General features: G+C 37.5%; 1 protein-coding gene across 1 annotated transcript in view; it reads left to right on the plus strand.

Annotated features, from left to right (window-relative positions):
* Positions 1-14,641, plus strand: part of ALKAL1 (ALK and LTK ligand 1) — a 37,086-nt gene extending 22,445 nt beyond the window's left edge. The window contains exons 2-5 of the mRNA XM_074847505.1: positions 4,655-4,708; positions 8,579-8,659; positions 11,002-11,078; positions 13,981-14,641. Of these exons, the coding sequence (XP_074703606.1) occupies positions 4,655-4,708; positions 8,579-8,659; positions 11,002-11,066 (200 nt within the window). The 3' untranslated portion in view covers positions 11,067-11,078; positions 13,981-14,641. The remainder of the gene's footprint in view (positions 1-4,654; positions 4,709-8,578; positions 8,660-11,001; positions 11,079-13,980) is intronic.
* Positions 14,642-20,773: the final 6,132 nt, after the last annotated feature.

A 20,773-nucleotide genomic window follows, 5' to 3' on the forward strand; every position in this document is an offset into this window, starting at 1 on the left:
CTATATCTTGGACTATGTATTTTATTGTAAAAAAATTCTGGTGAGGTTATAATCATTGAACTGCCTAACTCTGTTAAGTAACTTCTTGAAGTGCAGAACAACATAAAATCAAGAAACACCCATTATTCCATTGTGTGACATGTCATTTAAAGGAGTGTTGTACAAAGTAACAGTAGATATTCTGGAAAACGGATAATTATTAAACCTGTCTAAAGATGCCAGGCTTTAGATACTGTAATTGAAGTGTGTTGTGGAGAGCACTTTAGCACCTGCATGTAAATCTGGCAAATATCATTTAGGTGTCAGACTACGGTGTAGTAATAACTAATGTCATTTCTGGTTTTATGTTCTGTTGGATGTGCTTATGTTTTCCTGAAATATTTACCTGCTATGGAGAAGTTTTCCATGAATGGTTTAAGAGTTGATTTTTTTTTTATGTTTTTAGTAATTGATGAAAAATTGCTTTGGATTTTATTGGGATTTTTTTTAGATGTGTGAATATTCTTACAAAAAGAGAAGATTATGATTTGTAATGAAGACATTTTTTTCTTATGTAGAAAGGTTAAGGGACTTGGCCAATGAAACACAGCCTGAGCTCTGCTACTTCACATTTTCTGAGCTTGCCTGCAGTGAGATGTTGTAGATCCCACTGGTGTAGACCTGGACTAGGCCAAGATCTGGAGTAATTTTTGCTGTCAGATTTACACTGCTTCTCTGAATAAGCTAAAAATAAGCAAAGGCTTCCTATTGGGAGCATAAACAAATTGAGATCTTGATTTTTTTCTGCCAAGGCAATATCACCTGAGGATGTGGAGTTTTCATGCCCCAAGTCAACAAACTGTTGTGTGGATTTGGCTTATTTCAGTGTTGTGGGCACAGCTCTTCTTGTTATTTATACTACAACAGGACATGAATTTTCCAGGCATGATTATGGTGAGATGGTGCTGGAGACAGTGCAAACATGAGGTAAAAATCAGCACCTGCTGTCACAGCTTTGCAGTCTGAACAGACAAAACACAGAGAGACTGAAGGCACAGAAAGGTGAAAAGCCTGATCTAAGGTGTAGAAACCATGTTTTATATTGCAGGTTAAGCATATGCCTGAGCCCAGGGCTGTGGTTATTTAGTTTTCTACCTCACTGTAATCATGTCCAAATTAGTGAAAAATTAAACATTCATGTCAGCTACCAGGTGCTGAATAACAACCGAAAAGTGCACAGAATAATTTTCTAGAGAATTAGCTTAACAACAGTGATTTAAATCAACGTTGGAAAGTTTACAACAAAATAAAGGGTGGGAAGCTGCAGCAGCTGTTGCTCACTGCTTCTTAGTTCAGACCTTGCTAGCTCTCCCCACCATCCCGTTTATCCCAGCATGGGATAAAACTCAGGCAGATCCAGTCATTTTTTACCCAAAACCACAAGACCTTCTGTGAAGTGTCACAACTTGAGAACATTAACAGTACGGATGGTTTAGAACCAGATTGGCAGTATGAACTTAACCATTCTGTCTGTGAAGCAAAGCTGGAACACCCTCGAAATTTATCTTGTCCCTAGATTTTTGCCATAAAAATTCTTAGTATTTTAGATGATTTAGTGGCAAATCTGTCCTAGCACCATTTAGTAGTTGTTCATGGCCAATGTAGTCTGCGGAAAGGGTGTAGGATGGGCAGCATTTTGCCCCAGATGAGTAGTTATCTAAGGACACACATAGGGGTTGTAATGTAAGTAAAAAGGAAATCCTTGAACTAAGATTATTTATGATTATAAACTGAGATTATAACCAGGACGAACCCAAGGTCAACAGCACAAGTGCCTTTTAACTCAGATGTATTCTCTCTGGTGAGCAGTGCAGATTCTGTAAACCTGGGCACGAGAATGCCATTGTCCGAATATTCTCCCAGCTGATTAAAACCAATCAGTTACTATACCCCATGTGATATATACTGGCTGTATTTTACTAGTTTGTGTAACATGGTCTTGAGGCAAGAATGGATTGAATAACTCTCTCCACTCAGTATTTCCTCTTCATGTGGGTTTTACACTTAAAACATTTTATTCTTTCATTTTCCTGTTTCTTTTGTGTTTATGCCCAGTGTGACTTTCAGGTGTTTTGATTTTAGTAATTCTTTGCCAGTTTGTCTTACTATATACATGTTTCTGCTTTTCCTTCGTGAAATTAATATGTCAGAGGAATTTAACTTGCATTGTGAGGATGTTAGCATAAATTGTGAGAATGGATATTAAGCTATCTGTCTCAATAGGTGATAGATACCACATGAAATATGACTGGAGTAACTAAGAGCTTGTTAGAAGCCAGGAAAAGCTGTCATAGAGGTTTTGTCATGATGATTTTTCACTGCTTTATGGATTTAAGGTCCTGCTTCTGGCTGCGGTGTGATCTGGTCGGGAGTCAGTGATACATATTCTATTCAAAAAAGATGGTCATTAGTTTGATTGAAGTACTGAATCCTTTGAGACCTCAGCTTCACAGCTGAGTACAGATAGGAGGGCTTGGCTATGTAGCTGGAAGACAGAAGATTACTGTGCTTGTGTTGGGCAATTCATAGTTCAGGCGGAGTTGCCCCTGCCATTAGAGCCAGCAGACAGAAGTGTTCCAGTAACCTGTGCTGCCCGTGATTTTTATACAAATGAGCTTAAGTTGTCTTTGTGGAGGGCTAGGGGCTCACTGATTGTGTTTTACCAAGCCAATGCACTGTACTATTAAGAAAATGAACACTTGAAGAAAGCTGAAACGTGGGCACATGTTGAAAAGCTGATTGCTGCCCGGAGGGATGGCAGCCACAGCAGGGGAGGAGCAGGCACGCAGTCAATATCATTCAGCCACTTTCCAACACATGACTGACCTAGTTTTCCCTATTGGGACAGGCGTAGCTGGGCTGGTGCGAGCCTTGGGCCGATGTGGGTTACTCGTGGGAAGCGGACCGTTTAGTGTTCCTTCTCAGGGTTATCAACACAGCTACAGCTGCAATTTTATGCTTGCAATGCCTAGCCCCTTGCCTGAGCATCAAATATGTTATCCTGTTTTACCTTCTGTGCATTCAGGCGTGGGGTTTTGGCTGTATACTGTGTTACAGACTGTTCCTAAAGAATTTTATGGGGCAAAAGGCAGCTACTGTTCCCATAGCAAATTCCGTAGACTTTGAAAGCACCTAGGTCTAAATGTTCTTTGTCAGAGTAAGACTGGCCTGTTCCTAGCCCAACCTTCACCAGGCTTTGGTTATTCATCAGTACTAGTCCACTTAGGGCATCTCATTCAAAACTCACACAGGTTGTTTCACTGTTTTGGCTTTTGATATGCTTAATTCTGTGTAATTTCAAACTACCTGACATTTCATGTCAGTAAAATTCTAAGCTTAATGGAGAAGGAGTGGTATTTCATTTGCAATAAGGAAACAAGTTAAAACTGAGATTTTTGAGGAATCTTAATTAGGTCCCCTAATGTTGCTGAGTTGCAGTAAGACTTGGGCATTTTAGCTTAAAATCCTAGCCTAAAAATACACTCATGTGACCTCTGAGAAACTGCCTAAAGCCAGTGGTAAGAATTTATTTTGGCAGATAACCAACATCTTCCTATGGTATGAAAGGAAACTTGCTCTCTTCTGAGAGTTGTTAATTCAGATGGGGAATTGAAAAGAAAAGTAGGAGAATACAAAGATTTAAAATGACATTAGCAGTAAGGAAATATTTCTAGTGAATAAATATGTCTAGCTGCAGGTCCTAATGCTGCAAGTTAATCATGTTCCTTGTATTAATTCTAAGAAAGGCATTTCTTCTGAATTTAACAAAACATGCATCTGTTATATAGTCACTGTCTGCAATAATAACTGCAGTTACCCAAGAATTTTTTAATACAGTTTTTCTGTGGAAAACTTTTGAGATTGAGGGGAAATGTACTAGTTCTGAGAATATTTACTTGCATCAAAAGTTTCTGCTGTAAGCCAGAGGCAGCATCCCACTGGAAAAAAAAAAAAAAAAAAAGTGAGTAGTTTTTGCATTAGCTCCAATTTCTGTTCTGCCTGATTCCTTTGGCTGTTCTGGAACTTGTATTTTCTCTTATACTTTTTGGAAAAAATAACATATATGGAAAGGGAGTATTTTAAAACCCACAGCAATTTTCACAGGAGAGGAGTATTATTTTTTGACTAATAATGCAATGAAAATATGCATGGCTCAATCTATCTTAGATGATCTGTAGGAGACAGGTACCTGTTATTTCAAAACCTAAAATACGGTATCTAGTTTGTATTTCTCTAGGTATTTTACATATTCAGGTAAATATGTAATTTTTTGGTAAATATTTACATCTTCAGGTACACAAATACTTGTCATAACATGATAACTTATTTATATTATTTATAAAAAAATTATAGCTCAAATCAGACCTAAGATGTGTAGAAATGATTGTTAGAAAATCTGGTAGAGTGTGTTGTAGGATGACCATTTGGTATTCATCTGTGAATTTCTTGAAACATTTCACAATGTTGTTTGTACACACACACACACACACAATTAATTTCATAGTTAATTTGGGAAGCTATTTGGTCTCTTTACAGCAGACATCTTGACATATTATGCTTTCAGAACATTTTACTGTAATTCCTATATTGCATACTTTTTTTCTTTTCTCCTCAGAAATTTTTCCAAGAGATTCCAGTCTAAAAGACAAATTCATAAAACATTTTACAGGTAAGGCGGCTGATTGCTCTTAATTTACCTACATATGCATATTCTAAGTAGCCACAAGAGTCATGCCATCAGCTTTTTTGAGGTTCTGCACCAAGTTTAACATTTGTGAAGTGAAATTTGCATTGTTTAGGACTAGAAGGTTTTACAGAACTCTAATTATGTTTAGGTTTGAGTCTCTTTTTGAATAATCTAGCCTAAAATAACTTTCAAAACATGGTAAGTTAAAACATTCATGATTTAAACCCTATTGTTTGATTTTTATCATCCTGTTGTTGCTTGTTGATTTGCAGGTACACTACAAGTTTAATAATTGTAGGTACTGAATGCATACATGTCTGTATGCTGTAGATACTGCATTGTATATGTACATGCAAACAACTTGCGGTATGGTGTTAGAAGTGTGATATGTGTGAGTACCTATCTGCTATCTCTGGCAAGTAATATTTTAATGAGAAAACTCAGTACATTTTTTATTTTAATTATATGTATTTTTTCCATATATTTTGTCAGTTCTACCATATTTATTTTCAAGTTCACCAATTTTAAAGCTTCTCATTGGACTGCATATATCTTTCAGCAGCAGACCTTTGTGGTCATGTAGGTTTTCACTTTACCAGGGAAACACGTTTGTCTTCTTTCTCATGATGTATACGTGTGGATGCTTATTTTAACAAGACAAACAAATAGAACAAGGAAGGATTAAACAGTGTAAATGAATCAGAAAAATAATTTGCTATTACAAATATGAAAGTTTAATATGATTACAGTCAAGTACTTGTACTTGAAAACTGAGATGAAGTTGTATAATGCACTTACCTCTGGGACTCTATTTCGTAACAACTCAAAAAATGTTGTACCCTCTGAATATAAGCAAAAAGAGTTGCTAACAGTAAGATGCTTCTGCTGATTCTTTACTCTCCAGTTCCAAATGTTCTGTAATTCAGAAAAGTGAAGGTCTCAGAGTATGACACTGCAAATCTGTTGGTGTTTTTCAATGTTATTAGGATTAGTGAAACTAAAAACTAGAGAAATAGTTGGCGGTTGGAGCATGAGAAAGAGAATTGGAAATAATTACGCATTTCCTCCTTGCTGGAAATTTGAGACAGTCCTTGGCAAGAAGGGAAAGAATTTGTTGTCTCTTTTGCATGGGGGAGGGTGTCCTCAAACCTTTAGGATAAGCACAGCTTTAACGATCTTTCTGCCAACTGCTAGCTGCAGCCGAACAGCATCAATAGGGAATGTGGCACACCCAGCTGGCCCTTCACTCTTATAGTAAACAAGAGTAATTATGAACCTTACAATTTTCAGGTCATATGAGAAAGAAATGAAAAGAACACAAAGATTCCAACTATGCTATCCTATGTAGCACAGGAATACTGAAAATTCCTCTCCTGGGGAGGACAGACAAGAAAGATTTGCTTATGTTAATACTTAATCCATTTCCTTTTCATTTCTAACTTTGGAAACTGCTCAGCTACCATAAAAAGCTTAACATAAGAATCTAGGGTAACTAAATAATAAATACAGAACAAGAACTCAAAAACAACAGTGAAAAACAACTATGAGTTTCACAGAAAGTATTCTGAGAATACTAAATCATAGAAAAGAAAAAGAGAAAAAAATACTTGAAGGCGTTTCTGGAGCCATTCATTAAATTAATAGTCCTTTTCTGCATGAGTAGTTGCCATAAAAATTGCTGAAATTATTTGACTAACATTAGCTGGAATGGATAAGCAAAGAAAGTTCATTCCAAAATTATTGAAGTTTATTTCTTTGTTTGCTCAGAATTTCTGCCTACATCTTTTTTTTCTTCTTCTTTTTTTTTTTTTTTTTTTAAATTATGCTAAGATCTTCAGTGATGTGTTTTTCTTCCTGTTTTTTGGTTGTTTTTCCACAGCTTTATTAGGTCCTGTAATCCGTAGGCATTTTCTTAAAATACAGCCTAATGTTGTTTTTCTTGATTCTGTTCAAATCATAATCCTTTTCCTATCAACCTTATTTAAGTAAACTGTTCAGATTTAGTCCTTACTAGTTCAAGAGTTAGAACATCCTAACTAATGAAGTTGTGAAAAAGAGGGGAGAGGAGGAAATCAACATTGTCTTTACAGTTTTGGGGTTAAGAAAATTATTGTACACTTCTAGTATGCCAAGAATAGTAGACACATTTTAAAGCCAAATAAAACCCATATGTAACAGTCCTCGAGCATAGGAAAAATCATGAATAATCTTCTGAGTCATAAAGCTATCTATCAATTGAGCTTGAAAAGCCAGCTGACAAAGTGTGCTCTGTAAGGCACAAATAAAATTTAACAGCCCATTTTTGATGGCAAAGAAGGGAGCTAGAAAACCATATATTATCTGAAGGGACATGGAATTTATTTAGTGACAAAAGCTGATGTTATCTCCATATATCTTGGATAATTTAAACTTACTTTGTCTTGAACCTAATTACTCACTCAGATAAAAAATGGCAACAATCTTCCAGTTCAAAGTTGTAAAGGCTGCTTTGTCAGTTTATTGAAAAGCTTATCTGTGGCTGAAAAATCTCATGAAATCTACAAATCAGTGTAAAATATATCTAATGTTTAAGTGTGTTCACTGCCAGGTAGGAGTTTTCTCTCAGGCTTGTGGTAGTTTGGCTCCACTATTCAGACAGAACTGGCTTGGTACGTTTTACCAGGCTGATAAACCACCTTTCAAGTTCTGAAATAAATAGTTTTTGCCCAGAAATGCTTGCCATGTTCCTTTGACAGGAAAGTTAGTCAAAGCAGCATGCTTCATATAGATCCTTTTGTAGGACTGCTTGAAACAAGCTATTCTTATTCAGGGTTCCTATTTGCGCTGAATTTTGAGGATGCAAGTTAAATTTAGTCTTGTTCTGTTAGTGTCAATTTATGTCAGTGTTTTCTGTCCAAATCACAGGAAACTCATCCCCAGCTGTCAGTGGTAGTATTGCTAAGCAGGTTACATGATGCAAATAGTACATTTTTGCTCTGCTTTCAACTCAGATGCCATCAGTAATACCCTCCCCAGGCTATCAGCAGTCATGGAAGGGCTCTTTGGCAACTTGTTACATTTGAGCCATGTTTTGGAGACTAGTAGCTATATATTCTTATCAGATACTAATGTGGGCAGATGACACTGATATCTAGTGAAGGGAGCACAGGCTGGAAGAACAGACACACAGTATGGGCACACAGGGATATGCCTCACCCAAACGTTGAAACACATGCTGCCCTCTGCATATCTGCACGCCTTCTTGCTAGGACTACTTTAACAGCAAATCAGGTTCCTAGATGCTATTCAGCTGTCATTTTTTTTCCTCAACACCTACGTTGTATATTCAGAACTTCATAAACCATGTATGTGCAAATTAGAAGCATTAATACATGAAGATACTTCAACTTTCCAAGTCTGAGAAACTCATATTTGCTTAAAATGTTGCTTTTATTTATCTTTAGAAATAATACCTGCATTCCATCTACATTATTCTTTCTACATTAGAGTACTGACTACTGAGCAAAGGAATTTCTTCTGTAGTTACACCATTCTATTTTTCACCATATAAGAAATTTTACTTTTAATTTTGAATTACTGGAATTTCAAGGCTAAGCCAGTCCTTTGTTTCTTGTTGTATTTTTCTGTCACTGAGATCATGAGCATAATAGAATAGCAATAGTATTTCTTTCCGTTATTTCATTAGCATTGTTATACTTGTGTTACATAATAATTGTTTAAGGTGTAGTAAACAATTAAATGTAAATTTGTGAAAACACATGGAAATTAATTCTATGTGTTGATGTCATTAATTGAAGCTGCAAAGTAGTGACGCTGAAAGCTTGTGGTTAACTCCTGCTGACTTTCAAACAGGGCCAGTCACATTTTCATCAGAGTGTAGCAAGCACTTTCATCGACTGTATCACAACACAAGGGACTGCTCAACACCAGCCTGTAAGTAGTAGTTAAAGTACCTTATAATGCTAGCTGTGATACTTGTTTAAAAGCAACCTTCTTTTCCTACTAAGTGTTTGATGTGCTGGTCCTTTTGTAACTCTTGCTCTTTACTTTATCACTTTAATACAAAATATACCAACGGTTTTCTAATATACAAAGATTTTCTATTAATGTAATGCATTTGCAGTCAGCAGCATATAATGGAGTTCCTTCAAAGTGAGACTAACATAAATGAGATGAGAACTATGCTCTGAAAAACCAGTCAGGCATGCCTATGCAGAGGGCAGATATGAAGCCATATTCTCCTTCCTGCTCCCTTTACCTCTACTTATTAACTTGTGCAACAAGATAAAATCTAAACCATTCTCAACCTTCTCTTATGTGCAATAGCATGGTTATATCTTGTTCTTTTAGTATGTTTCAGTTTGTGGTGATAATTTTATATTATATGCCCATTTTTAAAGAACATAAAATCAATTAATTCATCATTTTTGTTATTGATACATACAGTTCTTATCAAACAGTATTCCAGTATGAGATTGTCAAAAGTTTTGCTTTAACTCAGCCTGAATGTAATTTTGTCAGAGAGATTGAAAAAGAACTGTCACAGATGTTATTAAATGGATAAAACAAACCAACCAACCAAACAAAAAAACCCAAACAAAATATAAATCCCTTAAAAAGAAGTTACTTCAGCATTCTATATGCAATGGACAATTCAAATAAAGTAAGTGAAAAATAAGCAATACCATTTAATTAGAAAAGGTGAATCTCATTAGTGATGTGTAAACACAAACTATGGAGCAGAGTACTTTGGAAATTTCTCAGCATTTAACATGAAAAAATAATCACACTTTTTGTCTGCATCACTTACAAAGATGGTAAACACTTTTTGTGAGCAGCTGAGATGCTCTCTCTCCAAAGCTCAGTACCTTGGAGGATCTGGCTTCTGAAGGGGGCTGGAGCAGCCCTTGTCTCCATCTGCCCTTGCACTGATCAAAAGTTGGAATATAGAAATCCCTGGCTGATCCTCAAAGGATATACATATAGATTTGTAAGTAGACATATGAGTAGACTAGACATATATTTATTACATGCTGCATAACAAAAATACCACGCATGTTGCATATTGCATACCTTGCTACATGGATCCAGAGTGTATGAACGTTATTCGGACTCCCCTGTATTGCCTGAGTGCTTCACTTTATTTATGAAGAAACACAGTCATAAAATTTCCCTTCTAATTAAATAGGTTTTCTCTAAATTTGAAAACAAGATTGTGGTTATGACTGTGTGAAGAACTGATTTTTAAGTTCAACTATCAAAACAAAATCTAAGATAAAAAATACAATTAAAACGAAAGGAATTTCTTTTTTCTCCTTTACATCAACCAAACCCAAAGCAGAGAATGAGTTTCATTCAACCTAAAATGTTCTGTTGATCTAAAAAGGAGAGCTAAATCCTCACAACTGTCTCCACCTTATCCAGCACTCAGGGTTTAGAATAACTGTCAAGGCTGATCATAACTAGGATCTTTAGAGGAATTTAATGTTTTCTTTCAGGGACACCTTAGCTACCATAGGATGTCTGAGGATGAGTTACTTCTCCTGATGACGTGCTTATATTCTATATAAACATTCCCTGAAGAATCGAACCCAGGTTAACATTCAGTCTCTTGCTGTTTGGCACAATTTCTATTAAGTTTTATTAAAATACTTACGAAGCAAGAGAAGAAGATTGCACCTAAGTATTTCTTGTTACAAAATAGTTAGATCTTTATATCAGAAAGGATGGCAGTGGCTCAAGGGACCACTTGAACTAAGTGGTTACTTGAACCAAGGACACCAGACAGAGAGATAACAAGTGGGACACTAGTATCTCTAGCCTGATGATTAGGAGATGGACATGGAAAATATGGATTTCCATCAATGTTAATACTAAGTGGAACAATAAAAAGTTTTAAAGAGCTTGACCTCAAACTACCTCATAGTCTGCTGGTTAGAATAGCCTCCCGGTTAATGAGTTAAATTCCTTCAAGTAAAGTTGGGAGTTGAACCTGGTCTTCTACGTCTTAGGAGAAAACTATCTGGTAGAAAATTAGTTGCTACGATCACTCACATTTCGTCTAGAACCCTGGCTAGGTTAAGGTACAATCTAATTTTGCATCTTGCACACATAATTTCATAAATTTCCATCAGAGAATGGTTTCACTGTTTAGAGTGTCTGAATTTCTAGTACAATTCTACAATTCTAGTAAATTCTACATTTAATTTTATGCATTTTTTGAGGGTATCTGGCAAATGAGATTAATTGTTGCTGTGGGTAATTTTGTTTTATAGATTACAAAAGGTGTGCAAGGTTGCTAACAAGATTAGCAATGAGCCCTTTGTGTACACAGTCCTAGGATGTTTGCTATGTAAGTATCATTTTTCCCACTCATTTTCTTACTTGTTGAATGGCCTAGTGATTTACTTCATGGTTGTACCTTGTTATCAGGTGTGCATACAGAAATGTGATATTAACAGAGTGCATCAACATGCAGCTCTGGCATTGCTGTAAGGACAGACTGGTTCCTCATGGAAATACACAGAAGCACAGATACCTCTGATAGGCCCCACTGTAAATTCCTGCAAGTCCCTTGTGGCGCCGTAGTCCATAATTATGCACTGGCTGACCTCTTACTGTTCAGAATTTTAAGAAGGAGTTTGGTTGGTGAAAGAAAAATGCATGAGAACTTCATCAACACATTTATTTCAGGCCTTTCAGAAGAGGGCTTTGTTGTTAATCCATGGAAAAAGCAGAATGTCTTGGTCTCAGGTCTGCTAGTGCAATCTTCATAGACACCCTGTCACTTTATTCATCTTTGGGACCACCTTTCATTCCCAGATTGTCTCCTGAGGATTTCTCTGAAGTTAATACCACTTCATGATGATGGAAGTAAACTGAACATAGAGATGTGACAAAGCTAAAGGCTTCAAGTAACAGGCTGTGGAAGGAACCAGTCCATTCTTGTTTATGAAGAGCATATTAAATGTGTTAGTTAAACAGCACTGTCAACTAAACAGCATTGTCACTGATAAAAAGAACATCTTTAAGTGAGCTGTTTTCTCCAGTTTTTTGAATATCAATGAGATGGTTACACTTCTAACAGTAATTTTAAAAACTGCACTTGTTTTTATTGACCAATAAAATGCTTAAAGTGAGTGAAATGAATTTATTTAAATTTCCTCAAAGATGGTATCCTTTCACCACCTCCTCCTGACAAATACTGCAAGCTTGGAGTTTGGGGGAGTTGTGTATGTCAGTTCTTCCTGCATGAAGACTTCAATTCATACTAATCAAGAATAAGAAAGGAAGAGTAGGATATGAGTCAGTGTTAGCAGATTTGATTTCCAAGTGGAGGTGGGATTCATTTTGGTGGCTGTGAGAAAATGCTTTGAAGAATATGGCAATATTTCAGTGCTGAGAAGAAACTACATCATTTCTTTATCTTTTTTTTTTTTTTTTTTCTTAACAATTTTCAGTCTGTTTGGCCTTTTGTCTTCCAGGTCTCACAGATGGTTTTGAATATATCAGGGGCACTGAACCAGAAACTGCCTAGGGATCTCATTACTTTGCCAGGATCTTCTTTTTATGACTAAGGCCAGGAATCCTTTTCTGAATGCTCTTTTTTTATAGTCTTTTTTTTTTTTTTTTTTGAGGTGCCTAAATTCCTGTTTGTTTGTTAGTATTCTCTTTCAAATCTCAGCTTTCTAAAATATCCTAGCACTCTCTCATTTTCTGCACTTTCACCTATTTAGTGTGTTTTTCCCTCATCTGTATCCCTTTACGCCTCAGGGTTCATGGCTGAGGGCTTCCAGAAAGATTTCTGGGTGTTCTGATACTTTTTTCTCTTTTCTTTCAAGAGGATGAGTCAAAGATCTGCCTCCATATCCACAGTACAGAAGCATCTATCTCATCCTGTTTCCAACTTTAAAATACAAAAGGATCAAAAGTTGCTATGATTTGCAAATCCAGGTCTTCCAATTTGTCTGCCAAAAATACACTCAAAGAGATGACATATGGGGAAGGGAGGGTTTAAATGGTAAGCAATGTTAGCAGCTCGTGTGCACTATGTTCACTTAAGGTTTTATCTAGGCTGACTTTCTCTCTACTTTGTTAAAAACAGAGAAAACATTATAGGAAAAAGTAGAGCTACGATCTGAGTGTTTCCCAGCTGCTCTGTGCTCTCTCACACTGTTTCTCCACTGAGTAGATAAAGGATAAAGCTACCTCCACTAGAGGTAAGACAGGCTTAGGTCTTCATGTTTACTCATATCCAGTATCATTTTGGAATGGAAACATTTTCCTGAGCAGGATGAAGAGAGGCTTTCTCTCCCCTCCAAATAGACTTGGCTGCACAGGAGTAGTATATGTTCACCCCTCAGTAACACTGCATTTCTAGCCTGATTCTGTGATTGCTTCTACTCCATCTTTTGGCACACAGGGTCAGTTTCCTTCACCACCCTCACACTAGCTTGGAGAGGACAGGGTCATAGTTCCTGTTTACTGCAAGGGAATTTGCCTTTGCTTTAACATCTGAGAGAGTCTGGAAGATTCTTGGTTGACTTGAAGAAGGAGGCTTTCCCACTTGAAGGACCAACAACTATTTTTAAGCATTGCTCCTGCATGTACCGAAATAGGCTGCATTTTCCTCATAAAAAAGAACTGCAGTGCTATTATGCAAATATTTTCTTCCCTCTCCTGTAAGTACCCGCGTACGAAAAGGAGACGTGGTCTTTTCCTGTTAGAAATGACGTTTTGCCTGGGAGGCGCCGATCTTCCCGCGGGAGTCGGTAGCGCGAGCTGTGGCGGAGCTGGGGGCGCGGCGGTTTCAGGACCATGGAGAGGGGCGGGGCTGCTGCGCGGGGCACGGGCTGCCCCGCAGGGACCGGTCCTGACGGCTCTGAGGGTTCGGGTTTGGGTTGTTTCTCGGTGGGTTATTTTTCTAATTCAGATCCTTGCAAATAGAAGTAAAGAACTGGCTGAAACCCCGAATCTAGAAATGCGCGTCACTCTGTGCACGGGAAACTCACTCCCTCGTGAGATGCGGCAGCGTGGACCACTGCGTGTTAAACCTCTGAGCAGCAACGCTGAGGATCTGCCGCGGCGGAACTCATCAGTGGTCACAGGAGGGCAAGACCCACTGGCATTCTGGAGTTAATCTTAAAATTTATTCAATCCACAGGAAACTGTGATTTATAAACAAAATTATACTAAGTGGTCTGCCTCTGTGTTTTGAAAGTAGTTATAAAATGGTATGTCCTTTTCTCTTGCAGACTTTCTACTAAGGAGAGAATTCTGATTTGCCAAGAAAGTGCCTTGAAATCTTCCGAGACAGAGAAGACATCTTTTACCTTTTTGATTTACAACGTTTTGTTACTAGATGCATTTTATTTTCATATATTTGTTGGACATTCCATATTTGTGTGAAACATTATTTTATTTTAATTTGTAAATTTGTTGCCTATAGTTCAGACAAGCCAATTATTTAAATACGTTGTATATAAAGAATACTAATGATATACTGATTAAATGTTATAACCATATGCAGGGAGTTGGTAAAATTTTGCTGTTTCTCTTGTTCCATTGTATTTACATCATTCTGCTCAGGCTCTTACTTTCATTATTTGCACTAACTTGAAATGCAGGAGTCTATGTAACTGAACTCTGAATAAGCTGTAAGTGGGGAAGTTTTACTTGCCATGGAAGATATTTTATATTATGAAGCTTTGTTAATATATACATATATATTATTGCGCATCAGAAAAAACTTGCTCAGAAATGCACCTTGCTTTCAGGAACATTTGTATGACTATTCTGGACTTTCATCAGTTACATTTGTACTGGCACTTATGGAAGGAGTTGCAAATAATGTAAATATAAAGACTGGAAAACTGCAATGCAGTTTTGGTGGAATAAAGAACAAAAAAATAAACTATTTTCCAGGAGGGGTTATTTAAATTTATTAAGAGATTACTTATTTAATATATAAATTTAATTTATCTGGTGAACTTGAAATAGTTTTCCACTAAGAAACTTGTAGGTTTAGTTTTTTGCAGCATTTAGTTTTCAAGTGGTAAATTTTATTCAGATATGTATTATTCAGCTGAATGAGGTGCAAACAAAAATGCATCATGCACCCACTGTGAACAACAGAAGCTTTCTGTGAGGATGAAGAGAGAGTAACAAAATAGCCTGGTAGATGAGAAAATACTCTGAAGTATAATATCATAAAACCAAGGGGTATAATGAATTAATTTGGCTGGTGACACACCAAGCTTAACTATTTGGGAAGAATCCAAAGCACAGTTGCTGCATTTTTCTTATTTAAAATCAAATTGTGATGATAACATTTGCTACCCATTTGTCCCAGCTCTTTTATTGCAAGCTTATATGATTGCTTTACAAAGAACCTACTATAAAGTGAGGTTTTTATGGTCAGGCCCAGGGTAGTTGATAATACACTTTGATTACTGTGCCCAGATTGCAGTTCTTGTGATTAACTGACTATTCAAACTAATCCCCTCAGTTTAGATGTTGTCTCTATCCTTTCCTTCAGTGTGGGCTTCATGAGCCCCTTAACTTCTAGGGCGAGCACTTTTCCCTCTACAGAACAGCAGGGAGGCTCCGCCCTGGGATTCCTTGTCAATAGCAAACAGCTGCCTTATTATCCAAAGGGGTTTTCTTTCTCCTTTCTCCATTGTTCAGAGTGTTTCAGAACCAAAGTTATGCAGTGTCCTATGATGCACCAGGCAGTGCAGCCCACAACTTCTGCAGGTACTATCATGTTCTGTCTGGGCAGCAAAACAATACAGGAGCTGTTTCTAACCAGCACCTTTGTCACAGCTGTTGAAGTAGTTGCTCCCTCTGTAGTCCTGTCTAGAAGGTTGTCCTGTGCCATTTGTATTTATGCTTCAAACAGTTGTTTTTCAAACTGTTTGCCATCATGTTCTTTTGGTAAGAGCAAAGTTTTCAAGCCTCATTCTAACCCATGTTGGAGACAGTATTCATACTGAAGAATCAGTAGCATATGGAAAATCCTGGTGGCTGAAGGGTGAGATGGGTAACCTTGTTTCTCTGTGAGTAACATATTTCTCAGAGGGATTATCAGCCAAAACACTTCAGCCAGAGAATAAAGGATGAGGCCTAGAATAGAGATCAGAGGCTCCAAGAAAAGCATCTCTCTTTAGTCCTGCTTTTGTATTTCCACTCTGGTTTGTTTTCGTCTCAATTTTTAAAAAAGTCCCTCCTTTCTCTCCTCAACAGACTGAAAAAAAAAAAAAATAAAAGAAGAAGCAGAAAAAGTGTTTCTTCTGACAATGACCTTTTATGATATCTGAATTCCAATGAGAAAACCTAATTTGGGTTACTTAATATAATTTGGGGGCTCAAATCTAATGTGCTAAATCAAGAGCTTCACCTTTGTAAAAATAAAGACATTCGCTTCCTCTTAAGTAGAAAAGTGATCAACTCCCTATCTTTGAGAAGTTTCACAGATGCTACAAAGATACTAAGCAGAGATTAGTATGACAAGTTAAAATGTAGATGAAGGGGAAAAAAAAGTGCATGAAATAAATAAGAGGATAAGAAACCCAAGTTTTAATTTCCCAGAAGTCATATGGCTTAGGCTTTTTCTGGAGGCAAGTTATTCTTTGAGACAGCCATGGCGTGGATTCCTTCTTTCTGTTGGGCCCTAGAGACTTTTTGATGCTCAGTATGCTCTGAATGGCTGGAATTAAACCCAATCTTTTCTGTACCCTCCCTCTATACATTCATTTATCACCATTCTTCATCGTAGTTTTAAACACAAAGCTACTAACGTTAATAGTATAAAAATCACAAAGTAGCACAGCATAGTCACTTTACTATTTAACCTGAAGCATACTTTGTATTCTTTCTATTGTAAAATTTGTTAATGACTTGCATTTTTGGAATCAAGTCTAGAGGGTAGTTATTTGGAAACACAGTAAAGAACCAAGTGACATAGAAGCTGAGAAGAGATGATACACTTCTAAGTAAGCTGTGGTTTTTCCTGGGTTAAAATGACTTCACACGATTGTTTTCCAGATTTCCTTTATTTTTTCCATATGATTAAATAATATTTTAGCTTCAGAAATAAGGTCTGCTTATGGCTTTTCCCATAACCATGTTGTCCTTGCATGTTCAAAATGTTCTAATTTCTGTCCTGATGGAGAATATTGGGTAGGGACAGGTGCTGCAGCTACAGTAGTGCCTCATCCCGATCTTTCACTCCAGTTAACTGATCACTTTTCTCAAACAACTTCATTGCTCCAGATATCTGAATTTGTAAAGAAAACCACTGCAGGCAAATAATATTGTTCCTCCAGCCTATTACGGAGGGATTCACAAGGTCACCAGCAATTTAACCTGGATCTGGGTGAATGGAGACTATAAAGCAAAGTTCAATTTTTTCTCTTGATTGCTGAAACCACCTTGGATTTTTATCACAACACTAGAAGGTGTCCTAGTCTGTGTTTTGGGTTCTATGCAAATGCAGGACAAAGACCCTATTCTCATCTCTAAGAGGTTAAAGCCATAGAGTAAAACAGTGTGAGGAAAGTATATATGGAAACAATGACTTTGCGATGATCGGTGAGTTGGATAATGGCTCCATTGTGAGCTGTCTGAAGGCATCACTCAGAGATTTGACAGCAGAGAGCAAGACAACCAAGCAGAATTTTATAAGGAACTCTTCCCACAGTGAGGGCTCTGATTGAAGAGGGGTTATTGGAAGCTTTTCTAAAAAGCAAAAAAACCAACTCTAAACCCACATAGGCAGTAAGTGGTGGTACAAAAACTTTGTAAGGGTCATAAATTGAACTTTCAGCATGGGATGAGACATTAGTTTTAAAAAGATAACAATGGAAGCCCTTGAAAGCGAGGACAAGCAAAAATATAGAAAGCAGAATCACCTTGGACACAGGCACCTGGTCACCTTTTGTGAAGACCAGTAAAAGTGGAGTAACTGAGATGTAACATAACAACATGAATATATGCTCAGATCATATGTGAAAGATTATATAAGTGGCTATAGTGTTTTTCAGCTGGGGGTTGGCAAACATGGATGAAGTTGAGTCTTGGTGACCAGATAGGTGAACACAGTGGGCAGAGGAGACTCCTGATTGTAGAGACCCTAATTATTTCAGCCTGGCCAAAGAAGCCAGCACCTCACAGATATCCCTTTCAATCCCACCTGATCCTTCTCCTGTTCCACCATGGGATCCCTAAATCACCTGGATCAGAAGCCTGCATTGGTCAGCAGAAGTAGAGACACTGCTCCCAGACATGTCAGAACAACCCAGCACAAGGTGGGTTAGCATGAGAGACTCTGAGCTGTGACAGCTGGTTGGTGCAGAAGGCTGGGAAAGAAAATATCTGCCTGACATGTGCCCCACTATTCTCACCATCCCATGGCCACATGCCACCTGCACTGGACCTGAGCTGTGAAAGATTGTTAGGAAGAAATAAAGGAGAGGTGCAAATAAAAGCAGTGAGGGTAGGCTGTGCTTATTGCACTGGAGTATGGGATTGAACTAACTAACTTGCTGCTGGCCTAGGTTTCATTTCTATCCTCCTCCATTAACCATCTAACAGCTGAGATTACCACCCAGTCTTGGACATCACCTCCTCATTGTCTCCATGAATACAAAAGCCTTACCACCTGCTCACAAACAAGTGATAAAAAAAAAATCAGATGTAAGTTATCATTATTAAAAATCCACTAAGTCAAGATTTATGAGAGCATAAAAGAGATGACTTCAGAGGAAAAACAGGGTGCAAAGAATTTGTGTAGCTTTCATGTAGCTTCACTGTAATAAAATAACACTTAAATACCTTGACAGAAAGTTTATACCATTTGATAGCACGTGTTTTGCTTTTTGACCCAAAGATATATATTATTTTCAACCATATCAGCATCACTTTACTATCCCTATAGAGTGTTATTAATGTAATTACATTATATAATGTAATGAGTGTAATTAATTTAGCCTTGGTGCTCATTTGTTCTTACCACTCCATAATTCTATGGAAGTGCCATAATTCTGCCCTTTGCTTTAGTATCCAATTCATTTCCTTACTTGCAGTATCAGAAAATTTCTGTGCCCTCTTATTAAAGACATTTCTGCTAAAAAGAATGGTCCTGCATTGAAATTGCTGTCCATTTTTACAGTGAATATGGTAATTTTTACATTTTGTGTATGAAGCAACAAGTTCAAGGAATGATTACTACCTCAGTTACTACAAACAAAACTGGTATCTTTTATTTGAAATGTTCCTTGATGGTCATACACTCTTACTTACGAAGCACATTTTGCAGTAGTGGTCTGTTCTCTGCAATATGAACTCTATTTATCCCATTTGTATCCCTTAGAACACATTGTCTAAATAGTACATATATTATTCCAATTTATGTAACTGATATTCCTTTCCTAGTGACATTCACTTTGGTTACTGCTGAGCAATGAACTTCTGTTTTCATGGAAATACTTCACTTCCAGATCTCACCCTTTGGTTAGAAAGCGTTGGCTCAAAGACCGTCATTACATGTGTGCCTAAGTATGTAATATGACTTTTCTCATATGCGTTGCTTTATGATTATCCACACTGAATTGAATTTCTCATCACTGCCCTGTTGCTCAGTATCTCAAGGTCTGTTATCAACATTTTACAGGTCAGCTTTCATCTTTGATATCCAGAGTGACTTCTTATCAGCAACAACAATATTTATGATTGATCAGTTTTTGACCTTGCTTCATAGGAGAGGTGTATATTTTGCATTTGGCCATAAAGAGAGGGCTAAGAGAGAGAACAAACTTTCTTTCCTTTCTTCTCCCTTTGTCTTTCCTTTCTCCCATTTGAAGCCTACTTCTCCCAGTAAATATGCCTCTGCCTTACAGTGTTCTCCCTGCTCTGACTAGAAGGTATGAAGAGCCACATAACTCATGCATTTTCTGCATGATACCTTGACTGCTTAGGTAGAAATATGGGTGAACCTACGCTCCATAGTTCCTTTGCAGATTGCTCAGATGAAGGGATAGGGACATAAATATTGATTTCTTCCAAGCATGCTTTTGGTTACATAAGACAAGCTGATGTTTGCCCACCAAAATTTTCAAAACTAATAGGTCCATCACCTAAGCTCCCACATTTGCCATTTGCCTTCATTCTGTGCCCAGTCAGGACTGTACCAATATCTAAAAACTGGAGTGTGAAGATAAGCTGTGACAACTTACTTGCAGCTGATTGCATAGGGAACTCAACAGGACATATACCAGCTCTGCCTATGCTGCTGATAGAGCTCCTCTGTGCCACCTGCAATGGTGGGGGTCAGGGCGTCTTGACCTCAGTATTTTTTACTGTAGGTCTAATTTCCTGGGAATGTTGTAGAACTGGTACTCTCTGCTTTTCGGTAACATTTCAGATACCTGGAGCGAGACTGCAAGAACAAAAGTAAAAATGCACCAAAATGGAAGCTGTCTCTCTGATCCTTTAGGATCTATGGAAATCAGGAACTGGCAGGGTTTAATGTGAATACTAGTTTGTAGAAAATAGCTTGCATGGGAAATTCCTATGGGAAGACCAAAACTGCTACTGAAAATGTCATTACACTAATGTATAGCATGCAAGGGGGATATCTATAGAGCACAGGAGGAGAAACAAGGTGCTAAAAGAGACACAGTCACTGAACATTTGGGTTCCTGAGAGCTACATCATCCCAGCTGAGGCAGTCCTACTCTGCTGAACTGTAAAAGGACATGAAATTTGCATCTCATTCAGAAACACTAGTGTAGGGCAGAAGTATAGCCACAGGTGGTCTTTCCCTTACCATGGTGGGAACTAACCAGAGGAATCCTTATACCCTGCAGGGAACAGTATCTCATTCAGTTCTGCTCTTCAGTCTTTTTTCCTACTATCTGTGCCTTTTGGAGATGAAGACACCCATAAAGCTGTAGGTGTTCTGACAGTTTTTGGCTACGGAGGGAAGGGCTCAGACTGAGAATCTCAGCAGATGGTAATGATAGAGGATTTAAAAAAAAAATCTTTGTA

Source organism: Strix aluco, chromosome 1 (assembly GCF_031877795.1).
Source record: "Strix aluco isolate bStrAlu1 chromosome 1, bStrAlu1.hap1, whole genome shotgun sequence".
Lineage (NCBI taxonomy): Eukaryota > Metazoa > Chordata > Aves > Strigiformes > Strigidae > Strix > Strix aluco.